This window comes from Anas acuta, chromosome 4 (assembly GCF_963932015.1).
Source record: "Anas acuta chromosome 4, bAnaAcu1.1, whole genome shotgun sequence".
Taxonomy (NCBI): Eukaryota; Metazoa; Chordata; class Aves; order Anseriformes; family Anatidae; genus Anas; species Anas acuta.
This window is the reverse complement of record NC_088982.1, coordinates 67559291-67584218: the sequence shown is the minus strand read 5'-3', so window position 1 is coordinate 67584218 and position 24928 is coordinate 67559291. Positions and strand designations below refer to the sequence as shown.

At 40.5% G+C, this 24928-nt stretch overlaps 1 protein-coding gene across 6 annotated transcripts in view; it reads right to left on the bottom strand.

Moving 5' to 3' along the window:
* BMPR1B (bone morphogenetic protein receptor type 1B) overlaps nt 1-24928 on the bottom strand; it is a 259932-nt gene that overhangs the window by 5544 nt on the left and 229460 nt on the right. For all 6 annotated transcript variants that reach the window (XM_068681764.1, XM_068681766.1, XM_068681765.1 and 3 more), the window contains 8 exons: nt 17750-17852; nt 16660-16762; nt 11289-11385; nt 10370-10508; nt 5420-5612; nt 4676-4973; nt 2189-2364; nt 366-496 (listed from right to left, as the gene is read on the bottom strand). In XM_068681764.1, coding sequence (XP_068537865.1) covers nt 366-496; nt 2189-2364; nt 4676-4973; nt 5420-5612; nt 10370-10508; nt 11289-11385; nt 16660-16762; nt 17750-17852 — 1240 coding nt within the window. The remainder of the gene's footprint in view (nt 1-365; nt 497-2188; nt 2365-4675; nt 4974-5419; nt 5613-10369; nt 10509-11288; nt 11386-16659; nt 16763-17749; nt 17853-24928) is intronic.

The window sequence follows — 24928 nt, the reverse complement described above, 5'->3', positions numbered from 1 at the left end:
TGGCTAGCTACCGATTTAACGTCATTAACGTTGAGAGCGGAAAGCAAAATGAGTGCTAGACGAAAACAGAGTGACTAGAAAGGTCTAAGTACAGCCTGCTATCATTATGTGAACTGTTAGACAGCAAACAACAAAACCTGCTCACAAATATCACAGGCAACGGCTCCTGGGGCTCTCAACACCTGCAGTTTCAATGGGGGTGTCTGAGAACATTGGTCTCCTTCCCAAGCCCTGTTGCATCAGTGCTGAAGTTCCTCCTCACTCAAAATGACGCACAATTAGGTCAATCTCACTCATTCTGACTAAAGCTGGCCCAGAACAAGTTGAGTATTAAAGCCCAGGCTGTGTTTTAAAGGGGATGGTACCTCATCACTGCTCCATCTGTTGGGAAATGAAGGGCGCAGCCTCTTGATGCACACTATCTCCCGCATGTCCTCATAGGAGGGGTCGCTGGGCACAAGGTCGTGGTATGGAAGCTGGTATTCTTCAACTATTCCTGAAAGAAACAAGCAGGTGCAAATCACTTGCAGAAGACATTTTCCACTATCCTCTTCCCTTTTCTTTTTTTTTAATCACGTTGACCATAAGGTGTTACCCTCTGCCACGTACCCAGCTATGTCTACTTTGCTTTAATTCTCATTCAGTTTTTGCCTTTACTATTTGAGTTTCATGCACATAGTGCAGTGAGCAGCCACAGAGCATACTAGCTCATGGCTTTGCTGGAGAGAAAGCTTATTTTTTGATCCTTTGCCATTCTTGTCCCCTGTAGGGCAGCAGGGCGTGCATACCCAGCAGTCAGAGACAGTCTGCATATCCATTATTCACCTACTGCTCCCTCTGATTCCAGCCATCCCTTCTCCTGAAATGAATTTTCTTGGAGTTATATCAAAGACAGCATAGGGTGTAATATGCTGAGAAAATATCCGTACTGTTTAATGATTAGATTCATTTCCAAAAAGGACTTTGCTGCCCTGGAAGTTTACACTACAGCCAAGCTCCAAATGTAATTATCAATTACTTGCCAAGCGAGACTCTTTCTGTCACTGCTGTCCAGTCTAGCAATCTCCAATAAGTTACCATAAAAAAGAACAATTTTTCAGCAATGGGCCCATATCAGAGTAATTAGGAGGACAGTAAACCCTGAGTTAGGTTTCCCTCATATCGGTGGGCCTGGTATATATTAACTCTCTGCCTTTTCAGAAAATGGCAAGGTGTTCTTTCTGCACAGTAATGATGATGATGGCATTACAGAATTTACACAGCATCACTGCAATATACTTTACCAATGTGTAAACACAGGGATCACTTTGCTCACCAGTGAAATTCAGCTCCTCTAGGGTAAGCCCAGAGCAAGCATTCAGCACAATACTGCAGGCTTTAAAAATCAATAAAGCCTGGTGAAGGTAGCACAAACCCAAGAGACATGCTCTTCTCTGTACTTGCCACCAATCTGGTGTGTAACTGCTGCCAAGTCATTTCTCTGCATTTAACTTTCCTCAGTGGCAAAATAGAGGTAATAACAGCCATCATTTTTGTGCTGCACTGAGCGATATGTGCAGAAAGTGCACACAACCTATGCAGATATGAAGGGATCTTTGCCCCAGCCCTGCAGCTGGCTGCATTGCTTTATCATTGCTTTCCCCGCGCTTGAATGCCTGGTACCAGAAAGAAATGAGACACATGACTGGTACCTGCTTTTTTCTACTTGTTTTTGTACATAATTATTTGTTTAAACAGTGTCACTGCATACCCCCAACTTGTTTGTCTTCTTGTATTTAACACTAACGAAAAGAAGAATTTTTATTTATTTTTTTTTTCTGCTAAAATAGCTGAATGCCCGCAGTCCAGCAAAAATGTGCTGCCTTCAGAACAAAAAAAAAAAAAGAAAAAAAAGTTCCAAATTCCTTCTGCAGTGCAGGCATCTGCTGCCTTCAAACAGGCCATTAAAATCCAGCATACGTCTTTGCTGTTGAAATAGCGCTGACTGATGCTTTAAAGTAAGTTTCAATGAGAAAAGAGAAATTACGAGTTACCTGCATGGATTATCCACGTGTGTTTATTACAGCAAAAATAACGACTCAGAGAAAAGGATGTAATGAAAGATTTGGGCTTATGAACAAATTGTGGGTTTCAGTGACACAGTGAGAAGTGGCCTCCCAGCTATTAAAAAGGTATTTTTGCTGTTTACCTCCTGACACACATCTCCTGGCTATCTCCCACAGGATGAGTCCAAAACTGTACATATCAGCCATGATGTACGACTGAAAGTGATTTCTATTCAAGCTTTCATCCAGCACCTCAGGAGGCATATAGCGTTTTGTTCCTACGCGGGTGTTTGGAGGTATGTCTACCTCGTTTGTATCACTAAAATAAAAAGGAAAAAAAAAAAGGCATCAAACATGCAATGACGTGGCTTGAAAAGAAAGCAATTTAGATGGGAGAAGTAGTAAATTCAAACCACATTCACTCTCAAACAAGGTCAAAAGTAGTGTATAATCTTAATGGAACAATTCTTACAAAGAAAGTCTCCTAGTGTGAACTCAACCCTTCCTAAAAGGCTGCCTTGCCTGAGGCTGTATTAAGCATCCAAATGCAGAACCACGATGGAGATAAAACTCAACAGGGATGCTGTAACATTTGTGAGATTTCATTAGCATTAGACTGAACTCTAATGCTGGTGAAAACAATCAAATCTTCATTAAATGCTATTTTCTTAACATACTCCACCACGTAATGCTTCAGTCTTAGCAATTAATGGAGGACACTAAGTAGCCCAGGCAGTATCGTTTAGCTACAGCAAATCAGATTTGCAAGGAAGATGAGGCTAACTATGTTTCATGTGTGCATTATGTTTGATCTTTCCCAGCCTTTACACATCAAGAAGTACAAACGCACAGATGGGATTGTGTAAAAGAAAATAACCAAAGGTGTGACATCTCACACACCGACCAGAGGAGTAAACGCATATCTGACATGCATTACTATGTTAGATAGTATGGAAGTAAACATACACTTAATGTGTTATTGGATATTTTTTTATTATTACCTCAGATTCAGCTGTACCAATTGTAATGTTTTAAAAAGTTCGATATATGGCATACACTGTGGTTTGTTTAGAAAGGTTTATTTCCCTTTCCCTAACTTCAAAACTGAAATCTTTTACATGTGACGAATACCACAAAATCTCAAGAGAATAATCATGACTCCCATAATTTTCTTCACCTACAAGTATGAAAATGATAAAAAAGCCAAGTGTGAGGTACATCCAGTCAGCTACATTAAATCATACATGCGCTGTTGGCATTTGTGTATACCTCAAAAAACTTTACATAAATCTACTGACCTGCACTGCCTTGCAATATTTTGAATAAAATGATAAATGCAAAGAACTTTACTAAATTTATTTTTTTCAGTATAGCACATCCCTTTCACCTACTTTTTTTTTTTCTGTTTCTGATCATTGCCTGTGAAATGCTCTTTAAGGAAGAATTCTGTATGAAAACATGTTATGCAAAGCAAATTCCATTCAGATAACGAGGAATATATATTTCACCTTTTTACAGAGACACTTGGTCATTCCTACTTTTCAGTTCATACCTAAACAGGGTGCTACTCTGCGTTTCTTAGGCAAAGTATGCCTGCAAAGGGTGAATTTCTGCCCTGAAACTTTTACGGCAAATAGTGTATTTCCAACTTGTTGTTTTCTAGGCCCCTTCTCCCCAAAGTAAAATTGTTCCTTTCTCATCTCCTAAAGAAAGGTCAGCTTCATAAATGAAAGGTCTCAAGAAACTTGGTGGATAAGTCACTAGTGAGAAGAGCACGTAAAACTCTACACTCTGAATAATTTCAGTTCAAGATTTGTACAGCTTTTTTTATACACATATACTTAAGGGAACCCACAGTTTCAAAGCTGACCTCTGAAATGGAAACCTTCAGCCTATGGCCACATTTCTGTGCTCAGGAAAATCAGAGAATTTGTAACGCGCATCTCCACCAGGACCAGTGCCGAGAGCTCAAGCTCCTGAACAGAGCAACCAGCTGTCAGATCACAATGACTTCTTTATGAATCCCAGGAGTGAGTAAGTCCTACTTGTATGGTCCTTCTAAGTTATTTAGACACATAACCATTTTTTTAAAATCAAATTTAAAAGCCATTTCAAAAATCAAATCTGTACTTCAGCAATTTGATTTGTCGGAAATGAAACAAAACACAGCCCAAATGGGGAGCTTTTCAATAAATCCCAATTAGCAGCATGTGCAAATGATTAATATTATTCTCTATAAGTTGTGAGTGAATTATTTAGAGACCAGACAAGCTGAAAGCTTCAGTGACAAGTTTATTGATGTCAATTCAACCTGTTTGTGCCACATCCTTTTAGCACGGGGTAGTAGTAATATTCAGGTTGATATTGAGCAGTCAGTGATGAAAGCTAACCATATGCACAGATGCAACCAATGTGCTTAATAATTTGAAAGTGACTATTTCTACATCTGCATTACGTGTTTATGCAACATCTACATAGGTAGCCTCATCTTATGTATGGGTGAGCACAGTGTGAAGGCAATGTATGCATGCTGTGGGTGCTTGCTCAAACGTGCACACTCACACACAGATCACCACCACCAGCGTGAGGCTGATTAACCAACTTTCCCTCACCCTGCTATCTCTACTCACCTAATAAATTTAACAGCCAAGCCCAAATCTGCTATACAGCAGGTTCCGTTCTTTTTCACCAAGATATTCTTACTTTTTAGGTCACGGTGGGCAATAGCTGGTTTGCCTTGCGTACTGAAGATCTCCGTATGTAGGTGGCACAAGCCACTAACGGAGGAATAAGCCAGTTTTAGCATGGCTTTTGTGTCCAAGGTGGTAGATTTTAGATAGTCATAAAGGGAGCCATTCTCATGATAATCAGTGATGAGGTACAGTTGGGTCCAAGAGCCTGTGCCTTTAATGTCTGCAGCAATGAATCCTGAAAAAAAAAAAAAAAAGAAAAAAGAAAGATTTGCAGATTAATACTTCTCAAGGTGATTTTTGACTACCCAGGAGCCAGAAGTCTCAGCCACTTCAACACTTTTATTTTAACAATGCATTTAACTTCTTTTATGTTACTTACATGTACCTATGCCTCACCTTTAGCCTTTAACATATTTTCAGAAAGCCTATATACTCTAATACTGGTGGCAGAGCCAGATGTGCGATTTTTGGAGCACTATCCCCCATCCCCTTTTTTTTTTTTTTTTTACCTGCAAAGGAATCTTTCAAACATTTTCCTTTCCAAAAGTGCAGGGAGACTAACTGCAGAGCACAGCAGGTAACAAAGCACATGAGAAAGCGCGTAAGACAACAACAAATACAAAGTTATTAAACTTAAGAAAGCTGTCACTATCTAATAGTGATCTTTCATATTTCACTCACCAAGAATATTTTCATGCCTCATCAGGACAGTTTGGTAGATTTCTGTTTCTCTGAACCAGCTGGCCTCCTCCGTGGTAAAAAACACTTTGACAGCTACCTTTTCGCCACGCCACTTTCCCATCCAGACTTCCCCATAGCGACCTTTTCCAATCTGTTTCACCATCTGAATCTGTTTTGCTATGGTTCTTTGAACCTGTAAAATGCCAAGACACACAGTGAGAATTCACTCTGCAGATATTTTTTGCATTTATGTCCGTCCTTCTTTGCATCCTCTCTGCACAGCAAGCCTGATGGGACTGGGAGTATGCAGCCACTGAAAAATGCATTTCAGCAAAAGCTTTGCCATACAGATGCTCCTCATTTTGCTCCAAGGTACAGCACTACTGTGGTCATTCCTGTCCCTGTGAAGAATCCCATCCCAATTCCAAAGCCTTATGTACTCAACACCTTTAAGACTCAAGACTGGGACTCAAGAAGAGCCCAGAGCAGTTCCAAAACTCCCATCAGCACCAAAGACCAGAGCAGCACCAAAACTACTGTGAGCATCTTCCTATCACCTTCCTTGAAAACCCCATGCCTAATAATTTCAAAATTCTAATTTGGTGTTAGGAACCACAGCCATTGCTTGCACAGTTAGGATCCACATGCCTACATTCATTTTAATAAATATAATAATTTTATAGGAATAGAAAATAAGAATTGATGTTCCCAAAGATAGGGAAGTACAGCTTTAAATATGCACTTTCTAGTGTTTGTATCATTTTTTTTCTTGTGGCTGTACTATGAACTGACACTAAAATCAAAGCATTTGTGCAGCTCTAGCAAACTCAGCAGCATTGCAGAGGTACCTTTCATACGAACACAGACTACGTGTAGCAGGTGGGCTGAATATACACTTAGCGAACATTTAAGACTACAAAAAACCTTGGACAAACAGAGACTAAAATAGGATTGCAGCATTTCTGAAGAGCACATATTTCTAAAAGTTCACAGAAGAAAATCTAAGGTAGATGCTGCAACACAACTCACTGGTGCTGACGGTTGACTCAGCCTCACCCTAGTATAATAGGACATTAAGATGTTTCCCTCCACATCTAAAATTTTTTGGAGTGGTAGGATTTTACAGAACGTTGAAAGAAAATAATGTTATAGACTCCAGTGCAATTTCTTTTCCTTTTCCTTTTCCTTTTCCATTTCCTTTTTCTTTTTCTTTTTCTTTTTCTTTTTCTTTTTCTTTTTCTTTTTCTTTTTCTTTTTCTTTTTCTTTTTCTTTTCCTTTTCCTTTTCCTTTTCCTTTTCCTTTTCCTTTTCCTTTCTTTTTTTTTTTTTTCTTTTCCCTAGGGTTTTTCGTCTGGCCCATGTTATTGGTAAAATCAGCCATACACAACTCTTGAGTGGCTTATTGCAGCAAGTCTGCACTGTCTGAATCCCTATGAAATCACATTCATTTAATGTAATCCCGAATATTTTTCCAACCCTGGATGACAAGAACGATCAAATCCTGATTTAAAAATAATTTACTTCCTTCATTATCCCTGGGAGGACCAGTGAGACTATCAGTTTGGTAGTGCAGAGCAGGACAGCCACAATCACCCTGCAGTATGAATGCACGTCCAAAGCCAAATTCAGAAGCTATTAGGTAAGGTCTATTACCATTTGTTTTGTAAATAAATTACTGGCTTTCATATTAGACAATTTAAAGAAGAAAAATATGCAATGGCATTTATGCAAAGCTATTTCAAAAGTTCCATCTTTCTTCTGTTTCAATTTAAACAGGATCCCATTTTTTCAGCCCTGCTACCTATTATTAGTCTTCCAAGATGGTGGCTGCAGTGCCATTATTTTTGATTAACCTCATTGAAAGCCAAGAGCAGAGATCAGCCTGAATTTTTTAAGTTGATTTATTCTCTTTTATATTCTCATATAGTGATCGAACAATAGTTATATTACACTGGAATTTTGCTTTAGCATTGTGTAATGTTATTTTAGCATTGTTGCTTTCTATTCTGCCCATGTTAAAAATGTATCCTGAACAATAATGCAGTTATATCAAATAACTTAATTTGTGCAAATATATGTAATGGCATCATAAAGTACATGAAATTACAATACTTAATGATGAAAAGTTTCTCATTAAATTACATTAAGAAAATGAAAAACACATTTCTGTTATGGGTTTTCAGGCGGCAGAATACTATGTGAAGGCCTTAACCTGGTTTTCTCTTGCTAGAACTGGTCGAACGATTTACTGTGACCTATTTACATTATTTTAAGGAATTTAGCCCTCTCGTGAATCTGATTATGATTTTTAGAACAAATTGGTTAACCAAAATTGTTGGATGAACTGATTCTACAAGTATGCTGAATGATGTGTTCATGCAAATTATTTAGTGTTGTGTTTTTGTTTTATAATTTATTTTTAAATTTTATTTTGTTGCTGGAGTTTCATGACAGGTCAGGTAAAATTACATGTCCCTATATTTTCTCTCCTTGACTGGAATCAACCCAAGTACCAACTATTTTACTTTCTGCATTCCATTTTTCTGATCTTCAGCTAAATGTCTCCATCTAATGCAGATGAAAATTTAGACAAGTGAATCTTTTGTAACTTCAATATTGTGAACAGAGAAGTTTATTCCTAAGACTGGGGTGCAGTCTACTGAAAAGAAAAATTCATTGGAAGAGGAATTACAAAAAAAAAAAAAATCATACATGAAAAGGTAGGGACCAAACTCTGTAAATCTGCAAACTCTTCATACACACCACCGAAAAAATTCTCTCTCCTTTACTTTCCCAGCATCTAATTTCTTTCCTTGATTTTACATGTGGATTTACTGGAGCATTAGTTATGCATAAACATCTTGTTGTGTTGGGCAGTAGGGTTCTGCTTGCTCACACAGACTCGATTGTGCACCCCAGCCTGTTGGCTCAAAGCTTTTTATTTAAAATTTCATGTTTTGCCACCCTGTTTAAAATTTGATTGGCAGTGTTTGACCTGCAGCAAACTTTTCTGTCAGAGGTATAAACAGCCCAGGAAAAAGAATGCTTCCTGAATGTCAAAGTATTGATAAAATCTTGGTTAATGCTTGGTTTTGGTGTAATATCTACACTCATTGGAATAAATGCTCTGCACAGAAGGAAGACATTACTGTTTGTCATAACCTAACATTTTGTAATAAATTTGCAGCTTGCTTTTCTGAAATAATAAATTTGGATGTTTCATTCTTTGAATATGAAATAAAGCAGTTGAAAACAAATTCTTTCACAATAAAGTCTAGAGCATTATTGCCAGGCACTTTCTATCCACTTATTTCAAGGCATGGGCCCAGAGGTATTAATCCGTGCATTTCCAGTGAGCCTGTAGTGGTTGTAGCTGTCTGGGAAATACAGCAAACATTTATTACCATGTGCAAGTTTCATTATAGCTCTCGTTTTTCTTCTCTTCCACAGAAAATCACTATTTAAAGGGAAAGTCTGGAGAAAATGCATACACTTTCATAGGCAGGGAGAGAGCTAGGGACACTAGTAAGACCACAGGTCCCATCTTCAAGCATCTCAGAAGCACCAAGCACAGACCAAGATGTTGATGTGGAAGGCATGCAAAAAGCAAAATAAAAATATTAAGAGCTCCTCACAGTTAAATAAATTGGACGCTCTCATTACAAATGGTTCTCCATCATAAGCATGATCCATCCTTTCCACGGCTGCTAAAGGGATGTAGGTATGGGGTATGACAGAGCTTTCTTAAAGCCTAAATGTAAATAATGGAGTTTCTCTCAAAGGAGAAAAACAACCATGCCTTTTCCATGCTCAGAACCAGTCACAATGTCCACTTGTCGGCTTGGCTTTTTTCTTCGACAGCTATGTTAATTGTCACAAAATTGGATTTCAAAAGAAACTAGCACGTGTCTAAAATGAGGCTCTAAGTTCTTACTCCTGCTACAGCGAAAGAACTTTTAGCCAGCCACTCAGCCTGTTTCCTCATTTCACGGAATTACAAAGCTTCTCATTTATTTTCTCTTTAGGGTGTAAAAAATAAGATCCGAGGGGAAACAAACAAACGAACAAAAACACAGATAAATAGTACTTTGAAACTGGACAACATCAGCGGAATAGGTTCACTACAAACTAACAAATTTGGTAGAAGGGTGTTTGTGTGGGGAGAGGATACATATAATACATGAAAAAATGAAAATGAAATCTAATTCACGTCTTTTTTTTCTTCTTTTTTTCTTTTTTTTTCTTTTTTTTTTTTTTAAGTGCTAAAAAGCAATGACGGCCCTTAAGAAGACAAAGTGTTGAACAGAACTGTTATGCTACAGAATGTAAAACCACTGCCTTTTCAGCATGTGAGCTCAGGGGGTTCAGTCATCTTGGAGTCAGTTCAGAAATAATGATAAAGTACACTCCATCCCCATGCCTTTAACCTTTGAGATTACCTCAGTACAAGGAAAAATAATTCGCTCTTGACTTCTGAATGCAAAGTGAAGTCTGCACATAAAAAGGTTCCACATTTGATGAATTGCAGTTCCTTTCACATAAAGCCTACATGTCAGTGTTGGAAATGCTATTGTGTGTTGCACATAAAAAGCGAGAAAATAAGACTGCAGGCCAGACGCTGTCCTTTGCACTGGGATAAATCCTGATAAATTTTCTGGGCTTTATTGGTCTCTATTTTCCCTATGGTATCTAAGCTAAGAACTGAGCTGAATTTAGGGGAAGAAAAATAAAACAAAAACTTTTTGGCTTAGTCTACATAGAAAAAAAAATATCTTCATTCTAAAGATTAAATCACCATCAATTCCGGGAGAAAATAAATAAAATAATAATAAAAAATAAACAATAACCAATGACACATTGCCTCCTTTCAGACACAAGTATCATTTCTTGCGCAACATTTTGTCTTCTACTTTTTGCCTTGTAGACATTCAAATAATATTGCTTCCTTACCAGGAGAGGGAGCCCGGAGCCACTGCCTGAGCTCTGAGACTGCTCAATCAAGTCCTTCAGGGACTCTCCAGGGGGAATGTAGGTCTCATCCTGCTCCAGCCCAATGCTGTAGCGAGGCCTCGCCTCTTGCCGTTTGTACCTGCCATTTTGTATGACACTGAAATTAGCTTTGAATACAAGGAACACGGGGACAGTGAGTAATGCACATTATTCTCCACATTTGCTTCATTTGTAGGCACTTGGCTTCCTCAGCTTCCCTGAAGAATATGCTGGACTCACTGAGTTTCCAGTTTTATTTCTAGCAAACTGTTTTCATCATCAAAATTCTAAGTATAAAACTTGAAGACTACAGTCTACTACATGTTTGCAAAGCAACCAGGTGCTTTTCTTTCGGAAACTTAACTAAGTTTAATACATAGACCAAGTAAATACCCAATTTTATCATATTGCCTGCAGTGGGGCTTTTAGAAGCAAAAGTAGATATGGGTCATGGGATCCATGAGTATTTAAAAAATTCAAGGAATTATTTAAACATAATGTGTGTAGATTATGGTAACATTCTAGACATACTTACATTCCTGTACCCCCTCTTTTTATGACCAGTTCCTCAACACATAAATATACTGAGAAGCGTTAGTTTTGTTTGTCCTGTACAAATTTTGTCCTATGGCTTTCTCACCTTCAGTAAAGGTTGTGCTTCAACCTGAAAGGCTTTTAAAGCTGTTGAGTGAAGGATTATATATGAAATATATCACACAGATATGCCTGTGACAAATGTGAACACATTTTTTCCTCATCAAAAAATTACAGCTTTCATTTTTTTCCTAAGGTCCATCTAAAAGTTTCCAAATTCTTGAGTCTCTAAAAAGATAAAAGTTGGGAAGAATGCTAACTAGCTGGTAAAGTATTGATTATTTACCTGAAGTAGCAGAATATGATGATAAGCACCAGAAGTATGCTGCAGACAGTCACCGAGATCAGCAGAGCCTTGTGGTGAATGTTTCCTTCAGCAAAGTCTGTGGTTGAAAGCAGAACAGCAGGGGAAAAGGAGTGGGAAAATTTGATGCAAAGTCAGTATGAAAAGACACACACACCGAGCACAAGATTGTTGAAGTTGTGGATACCCCATCCCTAGAAGTGTTCAAGGCCAGGTTGGATGGGGCTTTGGGCAACGTGGTCTGGTGGGAGGCCCATGGCAGGGGAGTTGGTGCTAGATGATCATTAAGGTCTTTTCCAACCCAAACCATGTTGTCATTCTGTAATTCTGTGATGCTACTACAGCACTGTGCAAGACGTCCTTGGATTTCATTGGGGTTCTGTGTGCACTTCCCCTCACTGAACAGGGCAGAAGTGGCACCCTCAGGACCCTATGTGATGGTGCAGGCCTCACCCCAGCAAAGCATGCATTTGCAATGCCCTGTTTGGCTCCAAATGAAAAATCAATTAGGGAAAGCAAACCAGGACATCTCACTCTGTATCTTAACCCATGTGATCAGCAAGGACATGCAAAAATTACCGCCTCTGTCTTAAATCACTCATTAGCTAGTGTCCTATCAGTTAATATGATAATGAATATGATAATGGACAAATGAATAATCACCTTTATCCTAGCAAGGAAACAGAGCAGACCATCCACCCCCTGAGAATGCAAGCCACTAGAGGCCTTGAAGATGAGTTTCCATCACTGCAGAATAATCCATCTCTCTGACCCCATTTTAAACACTTAAGAGGTAATTTTTCCCCCATTCATTCCACAGCAGCTCTGTATGCCAGCAAGTCTTATACTGGGGGCAAAACTACCCTTGCAGCAGTTCCTCTGAGAAACACTTTGAAGCTGAGCCATGTAAAATAATTTGAGGAAACGTCATTGCACAAAATCTACTAAGATGTTTCAGTCAATCTCGGCATGGAAGACTATTACTGTGTTTTAAAGTGTACCATTAATCCCTGAATTTGTATTCTATACTCAGGCAAGCGCATCTGACCTTCATCCATGCACCCCTGCTGAAAAACCAAGATACCTAGCACTACTTTACTTTAAAGCCTCTGAAGTCTCAAAATTACATTTTAGCATGTACACACACACACACCACTCTCCCAAAGTTGCTATCTGGAATATTGCAAATGAGGTATAAGTTTTCTGAAGCAATTCCAGCTACACCGTGGCTTCTTGCATCTTCCATGCTAATGCCAAACACAAGGTAAAATGCAAGAAACCTATCCTCATCTACTTCTCCTAGAATAGCGCTATTGCATTTCTGATTTACAAGGGTAATGAGACAAGGAGATTCCTAAGGGACTCTTGGTTTACTGTCAGGCTCTTTTATTTTCAAGATCCAGTTTCTCCCTCTGTTTTTGCCCCCAAACTATTTCTTCCCTTCGCCTCCCTGCTACAAACAGAGATTACCTCCCAGCGCACCTTTTGATAATGCTGGTCGTGTTTTAACCTGCCACTACCTGCTCCCGGAGCATTAACAATGTAAACACTCCAGCGACGACCAATGCCTTTGAAAGGGGACACTGACACGATGTCTATCAGGAAAACACTGGAGCCCATCATTCCCACTGCAGTGGCAGATTTCTACCTGGCCTGGCACTCAGAGTGCTGCAAGCCGAAACTGAGAGCCCACTGGGGAAATCCAGCCCTCTCCTCTGAAGGCGAGGGCTGCTGAGGAGGACTAAAGGCTCTATTTTGTGCTCTAAGCAGCCTCAGTCTGCCAGGTATTTCCCTCTAGAATGTGTGGTTTGTAACACTTCATGATGTTGCACCCCATCAGCTGAGAAGAGCATAAACAGGGGTTTGCAGAGCTGTGTGGAGTGGTAGCACTGCACTACCAGAACTTGAGATGTGCCAATGCAGTTCATGCTGCCCGTGTGTGGCTGAGTACGTACGCTGGGGAGAGGGATGATAAAATGCCAGATCTTTATCACATTATGATAATTTAAAATGATCCAAACACTGTGCCCGATGTTTCTAATGGGCTTCTCCCATTCTGACAGCGTAACAAATGTGGTTTGATCTTCCCCAAGGCCAGAAGGCATTCTGGAAGTGCTGTTTAGCTCTTACACAAACTTGAGACCAACGCTGCAGAATTTGTCAGTATGCAGCTGTATGAAGCAAGTGCCAGGAAAGCAGGCAAGACATGATGGAAGGTGTCAGTGTTGGTGTAGGTGATGGCTCCCTGTGCTGAACTGAGGCAGGTTGGTGCTGCTGGAGACCACCTCCTCTCTCCTCCTCCAGATCACGCTGCTCCCCAGGGAGCAGCAGGACAAATACCCCTTTCCTTGCACTGTTTTAGGCACCTGGGATCACCTCCAGGCAGAGGGACAGAGTGGCTCAACCATGAGTCCACTTCATCTCTGGGATGGGTACCAGGGAGTGGGTGACGAAGATGCTCTGCTCTTTAAGAAGCCTGATGCTGTGCTTTTTATTTGTATGTTCCTTGGCAGCTGCAACATTGCAAGAAGTAAGGTTATGAGAATAAGCAGCAGCTTCCAAGGAGGCAGCAGTGAGCTATGACCAGGAGTGTGGCGAGGGGAGCACAAAACAAAAAATCAGTAGGCTCAGGAAGCTTCATCATGTACCTACCACTCGTACATAGCAGCAAAACGCAGCACGCAGTACACACACACACACCAGTTTTAGGTTGTAAGAAAACAGGAATGTGTGCAGGTGTCAGTAGTGATTGGCACAAAAGGGGAGAGGAGGTGGTGACAGAAGGAGGATGTTCAGTAATACAGCCTGCCAATCAGTCATTTTGCCATGATTTCTCCCCTCTGCACCTCTCATTCACCCCACTTCGCCACCCGCGGGGCACTGCTGATGCATGCGTTGAAATGCCATGCAGCAGGTTGAAGGGAGAAGTCAGCATAACAAAGGTTCCCCTCCCTCCCCAGTCCCCCCAGCTCCCAATGTTAAGATTATCCAAGTAAAAACTGCAGTGAAATCTGAGGCGTGGAGACTGTATGCACACATCAAACCCCGTCGTTCGTCCAATCGTTCCCTTGCCCATTCATCACTGGCTCTACAGGCAGGGAGCCAGACACGGTGGCACCACCACTTCTACTTATATAGGCTCTAAATCAGTAAAGATATATTTCTCCTTTCGACTGGTCTCAGCCTGCACTTTTGCTGGGATTTCCAGGAATATCTTTTATTGTTTAAAGCAGAGGTGTTATATCAAACCCAGCTATGATTCTCATTTCCTTACCAACACACACACACAGCTGGGACAAGGATTTCGTGTTATCTCTGGGGTATTTTATCCTGCTAGTTCTGTACTGAGATGGGCTCGACCGTAAACTCAGCTCTTGTTACCTTCTTCTGTCTTGCATAAGAAAACCTTACTTTGACCAGTGTTAACTCTTCCAGTTCTCACCCTCATGCGCATGCATGGTCCTTCTTTCTTTTCATGGGGAGAGGATAAAACTGCCTTTCAGCACATGCCAGGTCTGGAAAAACACTTTCAGGACATAAGCTGCTTGCCTTTGTAGATGCTACCTTGGTGTGCGGGTCAATTTGCAGTTCAACAACCTCTGACCTGCAGCTGGACGATCTCCCTAGGCTGTGTTTCCCATGAGATATGACCTTGGATGTAAGTTCAGAAGCCAAATTTCTGTTTGTTTTTTAAATGCTGAGTAACATACATATTTTTCACGGAATCCTGGAGGTCAGGAGGTTGTTCCTAGAAGCTTGTTTTTAGGTTAATCTTCTCTTTCTTGTACTTCTAGCCTATGTTAAATTTGATGGACACGTCTAACAGCTCTCACTGAATTATAGGCAAATCTAAATGTTTTCAGTGGACACAATGATCACAGTCGAGTACTGAACACTGGCAACGGTGGGCACACTGTATTTGTACATGGCTGCACTGAGCATCCTGCAATTCCAGCTATGGCTTTTCGTAGAGCTTTAAAACTAGAATTGAGCAACGGCAAATTAAAACAAGTCTGACACTAAGAATAACATACTTGATCAAGGCTTTAATAAAGGTGCTGTCTTCAGCCCTGTTCAGCCACATCTAATGAATCAATTTCTGAACTATATATCCATGACATACTATCAGCATACCAGTAGTGCACAGCTTACCTCAAACAAAAATCTTCAGAGTATGTTGAGTGAACACACTGCCTTTTCTTTGTCATGATAAAGCAGACAATATGCAATATAAAGTAGCTAGAATCCTGTTCCAACTCTATGAAATTATTCTTTCAACAAATATTCCCTCTGCTATTTAATGGGTCTGCCACCACTGAGCTCAAACAATGCTTTATTTACCCCATATACACACAAAGCGAAGCCAATTTTGATCCAAACAACTTCTGCCACTAGCAAAAGGTTGTTTTACTGTTTTCTGTATAAGCAGCAAGTGGTATAGCCAAATATCTAAAATCTTAATAAGGCAGATGTCTAGTGTTAGGCACTGGTTCAGTATTTTTAAGTAATTTAACACAGAACCAACTCAGTCAGAAACAAGAAGAAATTGTTTTCCAAACTGAAATGATATTTATTGATACACTAAGTAAGTGTGAACAAATACCAACTTCCTTGCAGAGCTTCTCCCTTGGTCCAAAGATATTTTTTAAATGAAAAAAAAAAAATATATATATATATATATATGTAGTACATAACTCTTATGTCGGAAGTCAAAATTTTATGAGGTTTCACTGACTTAATGGCTTGCTAGTAAAGAGTGAACTATTTACATACTACCCTCCACAGGCCTTATTCTGCAGCCCATCTGTGCAGAATTTCATAGGCATGAAGGGAACAGCTTATATAAGAGAAGGCTTCCTCTGAGCATGAATTTGTGCAAGTATTTGCTGCTTGCATAATTAAGAATGCATCTGCACACCAATTTGGATTTCCAGCTCAGAATGCTACGATTACGAATTCTCCTGCAACCTTGAACTGAATCTCCAGACTAAACTCAATGCTGACCAGCAAAAATCTTGGCCATTTTTGTCAATGCCAAGAATTTATCATGAAGGAACGTTACACTTACCAAAGAATATTTTGTAAAATGGATCATGCAACATCTATGACAATATCGTGTGACCCTCATGCATATGGTGCTCATTGCATGTGTGCAACATGAGTAACAGCAAGAATCAGAAATTACAGGTCAAGCCACTGCTCTCCAGCTCAAGAAATTCAGCTACAATTTTTAATGAGGTTCATCTCCCTAATCATGTGCACCTGGAGGGGGGTGCTTTGGTTTTGGCTTTGTTTCTTCCTAAGACAGCAGCAGGAAAAGATCCTTTTGGGACTGGTTGTACTTTCCCCTTACCTCGATTTTTCAGTGGAGGCAGCGTTGGGTGAAGATGTTTGTTACAGTAATCTTGGCCTGTGCAACATTCAATAGATCTTCTTTGGTGAGGAATAGGAGTGTCCTGAAATACACAGTTTCATAGAATGCCATGTAATTATCTGTGTTGTAAATAGACACCATCATTCTGGCAGTGGAGAGAAAGGTGTGCTTGGTTGCTGGTTTGCAGAGTGCTACAGCTTTCTAGGCTGTGTGGAGTAAGAATACTTGCCACCATGTGGAACTAAAAAAACTTCATATAAATAATTAAGAGAGAAATTTACCCCTTACATATTTCTGTTGTACTGCAAAAGGGGTCTGTTGCAACTAATGGTGCAAGACAGAAATCTGAAAGTCTCCTACGTGCATCGGTTTGAATTATATTATAAAAATAACTTAGTATATTGTAAAAATAGTCTATCTAGAGTAACACAGGAATTGCTGAACTGCTGTGTGGACTCATTTATGTGCCGCTTCTGCTCTCATGGGAAGCTGGGCAAAACACCTTTCACCAACCATGATTCAGCCATGGCTAGATTGTTCCTGTACTCATGTCAAACCATTTAAGGTCAACTTTGGAAAAGTTAAACACTTCAGATCCATCTTGCTCCACTGCTCATACCCCTTTCCAGTCCCACTGCAAGACTTGCTCTCAGACAGGGCATCGTCAACTTAAAGTGAATTTCCAACATCAGAAATCCAAAAGACAAATGGAACTGCATGTAAGACGTAAAGGTTGCTGTGGTCCATAAAATAATATCCTGACCAGCTTTACCATGGAGACTTGAACTTGACTGCATTTCTCTAAATTTAAACTTCCTCTGAGCAATGGTATTGCTTGAAACAGCAGTGATAAAAACAAAAACTTAAGTTATTGTAAAGAGCAGCTATAATGCCACCACCTTAAACCATTCTGGGATGTAAATGCAATCCCCTCAGCAATTGATGCGGAGCAACTTTCTGCCAAATTAACAGAAGTGTAAAGCACAGCCATAGTAATGTCTGTTGACTGCACTTCAACTGAAAGGCATCAAAAAGCCAAGCAATACCCAGGCAATTGAAGTTTTCTTACCCGACACTGGAAGTCCGAGCCCTCTAATCCTAGACATCCCTTGGTGACTAAATGTCCACCGGACTCATCTTCTTCTATTATGGTGAAGCAGTAGCCATCAGTGCTGAGGATTGGGAAGAAAGAATCATGAAAAGGTTCTGAAGTGTAAAATGTGCTGCTAAATACAAACTTCATCATTTTTCCTTGCAAGGAAAATCTGCCATTAACAATGTATTTCCTCTAACAGCATCATGAAATATAAAGAGCTGAAGCACTATTGCACTTGTGGAAAAAGGCAGGCTGGAGGACTCGGACACCCACAGTAACCTGTCGATACAGTGCGGGACAGCTGACAGCACTGCAGATCACCGCGACCATACTCACCTTTCCAACATTTCACAGCTACAAACCCCATTAACAAACACCTTAATGTCTGTAAATGCCTGCAGCCATTAGAGTGTGAAGGCTTTGGAGACCTGCATAAGCACGAATGTCAGTGCTCACAGGTCTGCCCTGTGTGTGGGAGCAAGGCATGGCTATCTGCACCATGGCAGGGACCTGGAGAGAGAAACATTTTTGAGATACTCAGCATAAAATATTATTAAGAGTGATTTGTGATTCCTGTTGTAGCCATATTACAAACTGCAACACTCGTGTGTATGAGTCCTTGAGTTATCATCAACACCCTTCATAACTGTTTACTTGGGTTATAAGCCTGAAGTGATCCATAATGCTCCTGTTTACATGACCACGCAGCACAAAGGACAAGTATACTAACAGATGGCTAGATGGTGCTGGTGATAAATGTCCTTCCTTTATGAAGGTCAAATGCCTCCATGCTATGGAAAGCAAGAGGAGGGCAGGAAAGGGGGGCTGCATTTTACTGAGATTGCTCTACATTAATTTCTCAGCACTGGGGGGGGGTTATGTAAAGCGTGTGAGAAACACAAATTGACTGATTTGCAGGAAGAGGATCCGAAAATAATAATAATAGTAATAAAAGAACTCTTTAATCCATGGCATTTAAGTCACATACAAATAAATTACTCCGTTATTTTCCCAGGAAAAGGAGACCGGCTATTATGCTCAATGAGTATTTTTCCGAGGAAAAGAAACAAACTCAGTTAAAAAAAGGAAATAAAAAGAAAAAAGGATTAGAAAATTTAAGCACAGCAAAATTTCAGGTGATTTGCTCCTTGCTAGAAGGAAAGGGCAGTCTTACAGAGCAGCAACAGAAAAGGCAATGAAGATGCAAGAACTGAGAGGAGCTGTTACACTTTGGATAGATAAACACAATTTGTAAGTATTAGCTACAGATAGACGTATGCTGGAAAGGATCATGTCAAACATTTGCTGTGGCGTATTTTTATATTAGTGGTGCAGGGTCTAGCCACAGTAAGCTTATTACTTCAAATCATAATTTATCACCGGTTATTGACTTCTGGATTTGAAAAGTAACCAGCTGTACGTTACAAATTGCTTTCTCAGAGAAGCGAGTGAGGACTTCTACCTTCCTCCGACACTGTGCACATGAGCAAGGCAAAGGAGACAGCAACCCTTCTGGGCAACAGCCACCTTGATTTCATTGCTGAAGCTTAAGATAGGAATGATAGGATTGCCAAGAAGAGAGACTGTAAGGAATCCATTAGAGTAGAATATTAGATTAGATTAGATTAGATTTTATTTGTTTGCATGGTGCCTTTGATTCAAAGTAATGAGCAAGTTTAACCCAGGGGACAGAGCAACAAAACAATAAATTGCAATCAAGTGAAACACAAAAATGAACTCCACAGCTAGCAGTCCACAACAAAATAAATAAATAAATACAATGCTCAGTTCACTGAAAGAAAGTGGTGGAAGAAAAAGTCAAAAAGTTTGAAAAAAGAAGTGGGAAAGTCAGCAGTTTTATTTCACTTTTTCTTCCTTACCGGGGGACTCTGATACTTAGCTCATTTCAGAAAATTGGAATTAGGATCCTCAAGCACTTTAGTCCCTCTGACAATTTTACTCCAGATTTAAAAAGACAAACAATATTAGATTGAATAGAGCAAAATGGAAATGCTATACAGCTCCAACAATAAGGGTAAACCACATTCTTTACAGACAACAGTATGTCTGTAATGACAGACAGTGTGAGACAATTAAAATAGCAATGCTGAGCAGAATAAATACTGGTACAAGTTGTTTCTACCTTTAAGGAAAAAAAAAAAAAAAAAAAAGTGTTCATGCAACATGAGAATTCTTTGTTTTATTGAAGATTTCTCATTTGAGCAAGAGGTAGAGGTGACTTTTCTGAAAAGAAAGAAGTCTCTCTTACCTGCCTTCCCACCCCAAGCTCTTCTGCTTCACAGGCTGTCAAACCAACTACACACTGCACAGAAAGTGCACAGAGCATCCCTGCTGGTTTATTGACTGCCTTACCTCATACTTGCCCGTGGTAGAAATGAAAATGGGTTTACTATTCTAACAGGTTTGAAATAATTCTGCTAAATCTGTATCATCTCTAACTTTATGTTTATTTTGGTGACAGCACAAACAGAAACGTAGGTGCATGGCTGATGTACAAAGCAATAATAAAAATCTATCCTCTACTTCCTAGCTGCTTTTTTTTCCCCACGCAGAATTATTATTTTCTTAAACTGTGTAATTTGAATTTTGTGTAATTTGACTGAGAATCTGTGATTGGTGAGTAAAGAAGGAATTCAACCTGAGGTTATTGAATACATCCAGGTACACATCCGCTATCCTCTTCCACTAAAGCATTATCTTACTGGGGTATGATGCAGGAGAGCGATTAAATACATGTTGGATGTGATCACTAATAAGCACAGATTTGGTATGTCACATATTTGCCAAGAGCCAATTTTTACAGCCAAGAGTGAATTTTTACAGCCAAGACACATGCCAGGAAAATAGAGGGAGCTTAAAGCAGAAACACTGGCAGACACTGATGTAGAAGGTGCTGCTACAATTACAGATTACCCAAATGAAAGAAGTGATCTTAACTTAGACCTTTACTAAATGTTAGAAGAGAGGAACAGAGGCCAACAGCTCCGCAGCTGCTCGTGCAGATGTCCTTACTGGCCAACAGCCATTTCTCACAGAAGATGCAATACCTTAGCTACCAAAACTTGCCTGCTGACGATTTCCTGTCCTGCTCTCTGTATGTGTGACACAGCCAGGTATGGCAATATATAGCTTGGAAAAGCAACGTCGTTCCTTCATTCAGTGCCTATGGCAAGCAGATGGGTTAAATAACCTGATGAAAAGATTCCTTGTCTTTAATTTCATTTGCAATTGAGTCCATATGGATGTTGTTATTTTTGTCCACCCTTCCTCTTTATATTCCTGGTTTTGATATCAGAAAGAATTACGCTGTTGTTTTCATTTCCATCCAAAACAACAGGACAAATTGCTGCATTGTTTTTAAAAGATGATTAAAAAATGTTAAATTATTTTATCTCCAGAAACCGGGAAGTTCATATACTTCTGTAAAGGTTGGCTGAAATAACCTAATTCAAAAACTGTCTGACTCCTAATCTGCATCTAATTCACATGTTTTGTCACATCCTTCACTTAAGGAAGACAATGAAAGCCAAATTTAGCAAAACATTGTCTCTGGATACTGTCCAGAAAACAAAGAGCCCTTGTAAATGTGTTCAATACAGGCTAATTTGCCAGGAAAAAAATAATATAGCGAGTGGCTGTGCATCAGGGAAGTAATGTGAAACCAAGTGAGAAGAGCATTGCACAGTTGTCAAGCCAGATGCACCTTCACGTGTTTGAACAGCTACTCAAAGGCAAGGAGAGATATGCAGATGTAACTAAGCAAAGAAGCTGGCTTAGAGCAGGACGAAGTTTCTGGTCCCAGTAGTCCTCAAGATGGTGATGTCTGTCCTACCACACTCTGCTGTGCATGGCACCTTTTGGCATCACGCTGAAGCCACTACAATAAAGTTCATGGTAATGGTGTTCAGTGATGACCCTACGATGCGACGGACAGAGAACAGACTGTACCCAACACATCCTAGCAGAGCATCTTTTCATATATACTGTATCTCATGTAGGTCTATCAGTCAATATATCTCTGAACTATCTGCCCATACTATTCTCCCAGGACTGAGGCCCAGTCCAGTCCAGCGGATGTGTCTTGCATTACTCTACTAAATCACAGTTCAGATCAAACTGTTTTCCTTGACAAGCAGGGTCACAATGCAGAAAACAAGCCACAATGCCAACCTACTAAGAGGCTGACAGCCCAGAAAGCTTTCCAGGCTTCATGATGAGTATATGAGACTCGACAGGTCTACAGAACTGATAGAGTAACTTGGGGTGTGTCAGTAGCACCAAACATGGGTACCTCTGCAAGTTCACCAGCACCTTTGGCTTACATGCAAAATCCAATTCAGTAGACAACTATTAAGAAGGAAACACTCAAAATCACAGAATCATAGAATCACAGAATTTCTAGGTTGGAAGAGACCTCAAGATCATTGAGTCCAACCTCTGACCTAACGCTAACAGTCCCCACTAAACCATATCCCTAAGCTCTACATCTAAACATCTTTTAAAGACTTCCAGGGATGGTGACTCCACCACCTCCCTGGGCAGCCTGTTCCAGTGTCTAACAACCCTTTCGGTAAAGAAATTCTTCCTAACATCTAACCTAAAACCCCCCTGGCGTAACTTTAGCCCATTCCCCCTCGTCCTGTCACCAGGCACGTGGGAGAACAGGCCAACCCCCACCTCTCTACAGCCTCCTTTGAGGTATCTGTAGAGAGCGATAAGGTCGCCCCTGAGCCTCCTCTTCTCCAGGCTGAACAAGCCCAGCTCCCTCAGCCGCTCCTCGTAGGACTTGTTCTCCAGGCCCCTCACCAGCTTCATCGCCCTTCTCTGGACCCACTCAAGCACCTCGATGTCCTTCTTGTAGCGAGGGGCCCAAAACTGAACACAGTACTCGAGGTGCGGCCTCACCAGAGCCGAGTACAGGGGGACGATCACCTCCCTAGCCCTGCTGGTCACAGTTTCTTCTGCAAGCCAGGATGCTGTTGGCCTTCTTGGCCACCTGAGCACACTGCTGGCTCATATTCAGCCGACTGTCCACCATCACTCCCAGGTCCTTCTCTGCCAGGCAGCTCTCCAACCACTCATCTCCCAGCCTGTAGCTCTGCTTGGGGTTATTGAGCCCCAGGTGCAGGACCCGGCACTTGGCCTTGTTGAACTTCATGCAGTTGGCCTCAGCCCATCGGTGCGGCCTATCCAGATCATCCTGCAGAGCCTTCCTACCCTCGAGCAGATCGACACACGCACCTAGCTTGGTGTCATCTGCAAACTTACTGAGGGTGCACTCAATGCCCTCGTCCAGATAATTGACGAAGATATTAAAGAGGACCGGCCCCAGCATCGAGCCCTGGGGGACGCCACTAGTGACTGGCCTCCAACTGGACTTGACTCCATTCACCACGACTCTTTGGGCCCGGCTATCCAGCCAGTTTCTAACCCAACGAAGCGTGCGCCAGTCCAAGCCAAGAGCAGCCAGTTTCTTGAGGAGAATGCTGTGGGAGACGGTGTCAAAAGCCTTGCTGAAGTCAAGGTAGACCACATCCACAGCCTTTCCCTCATCCACCCAGCGCATCACTTTGTCATAGAAGGAGATCAGGTTCGTCAAGCAGGATCTGCCTTCCATGAACCCATGCTGACTGGGCCTGATCGCCTGCTTGCCCTGCAAGTGCCGCATGATGACTCTCAAGAGGATCTGCTCCATGAACTTCCCTGGTACTGAGGTCAAACTGACAGGCCTGTAGTTTCCCGAAAATAAAGCTACTTATTTTCCTCTATTATTTTCCCCTTTTATTTTTATTTGTTTCTTTTGCCTCCCAACATTTAAACACAGCCCAATTCTTTCTGTTTACACCATGGTTGAATTTGCATGACACAGCTTTTTTTTAATGCTAGGGCAGCCTTAATATGGATGTATGCTATTTTGGAATATTTTCTTGGTTCAAGTAAATGTGATACTCAAGGGGAGTCTTAGGTATTCCAGCACAATAACACCAAAGTAGTCCCACATGGTAAAAAAAAAATAATATATTGGAGAATAATACAATAGGCCTCAGTACAGGGAGACTGGACTTATATTACTATTTAGCATAAGTTATATATTAAAAACCTGTATGGGCAACCGCTGAGCAAAACTAAAAACAAGTAATTTCTGCAGCATAGCTGGAAAGCATGGGATGGGGATTTGGCCTTTAAGTTTAAACACTTGGGGAGAAGTCACCTGCTGAGTCATGTATAAGACATATGGCCCTGGCAGAGGAAAGTGTGGAGCTTGCAAGAACTCATTGACTTTTGTTTTTTTATTTTTAAACATCAAAGTGGGCTTAACTGCCTCCTATGCAGCCCTGTATAAACACTTACATTAAAAAATAAAGTTAAATGGAATAAAATTGAAAGGCATCATCTCATCATGGTTCCTTTATTAGAAAGTATACAACTTTACCTTAAAAATTAAAGCTGATTAAAAGAAAGAGGAGTTGAACTCAGTGCTTTGGCCCACTATTGAAATCTTAATCCCTCTACACACCAAATTACAATAAAAATTCAATCCCATCATCTGGAGAACATGAGAATGAAAATAAAATCAGTCAGGTGAATTATCACCTCTGGTAATGCTGGAAAAGCAGCTTAATTATTTTATTGCATTAGATAACCAAAGCTACCTCAAGACACAGTTGGGCAGAAACAGTAAGAAATTAAACTCTATCAGCCTGATCTCTAAAACTGTCAGCATTTATTTGTGAATGGAAAAAGAATACAACTAGGTACCTAATCAGCCTCTGTCTTTATTGCAATCCCATTACAGTCATAGCCAATTAAATCTAACACTACTTTTAAAAATATGCAATTAATTATGATTAGACACAACTGCTCATGCGCTCATTTTGTACACGCAAAATTTGAAATAGAACAGGAAAATGAGGCCCTGGTTGTTTTCAAAGCAGCTTTGAGCTTCTTTATTGAAAGCCTTTTATGAATTGTACAGACGTTCTCAAAGAAGAATTAAGTTTCATCACACTGCAGCAGGTTAACATACCCTTCAAATAGAGGATTGTGAACCTTTTACAAATATCTTAATAATCAGGGCCAGGAGTGCACTAATGAGCTTTAATTACCCTGAGTGGCCCCACTTGGGATTCC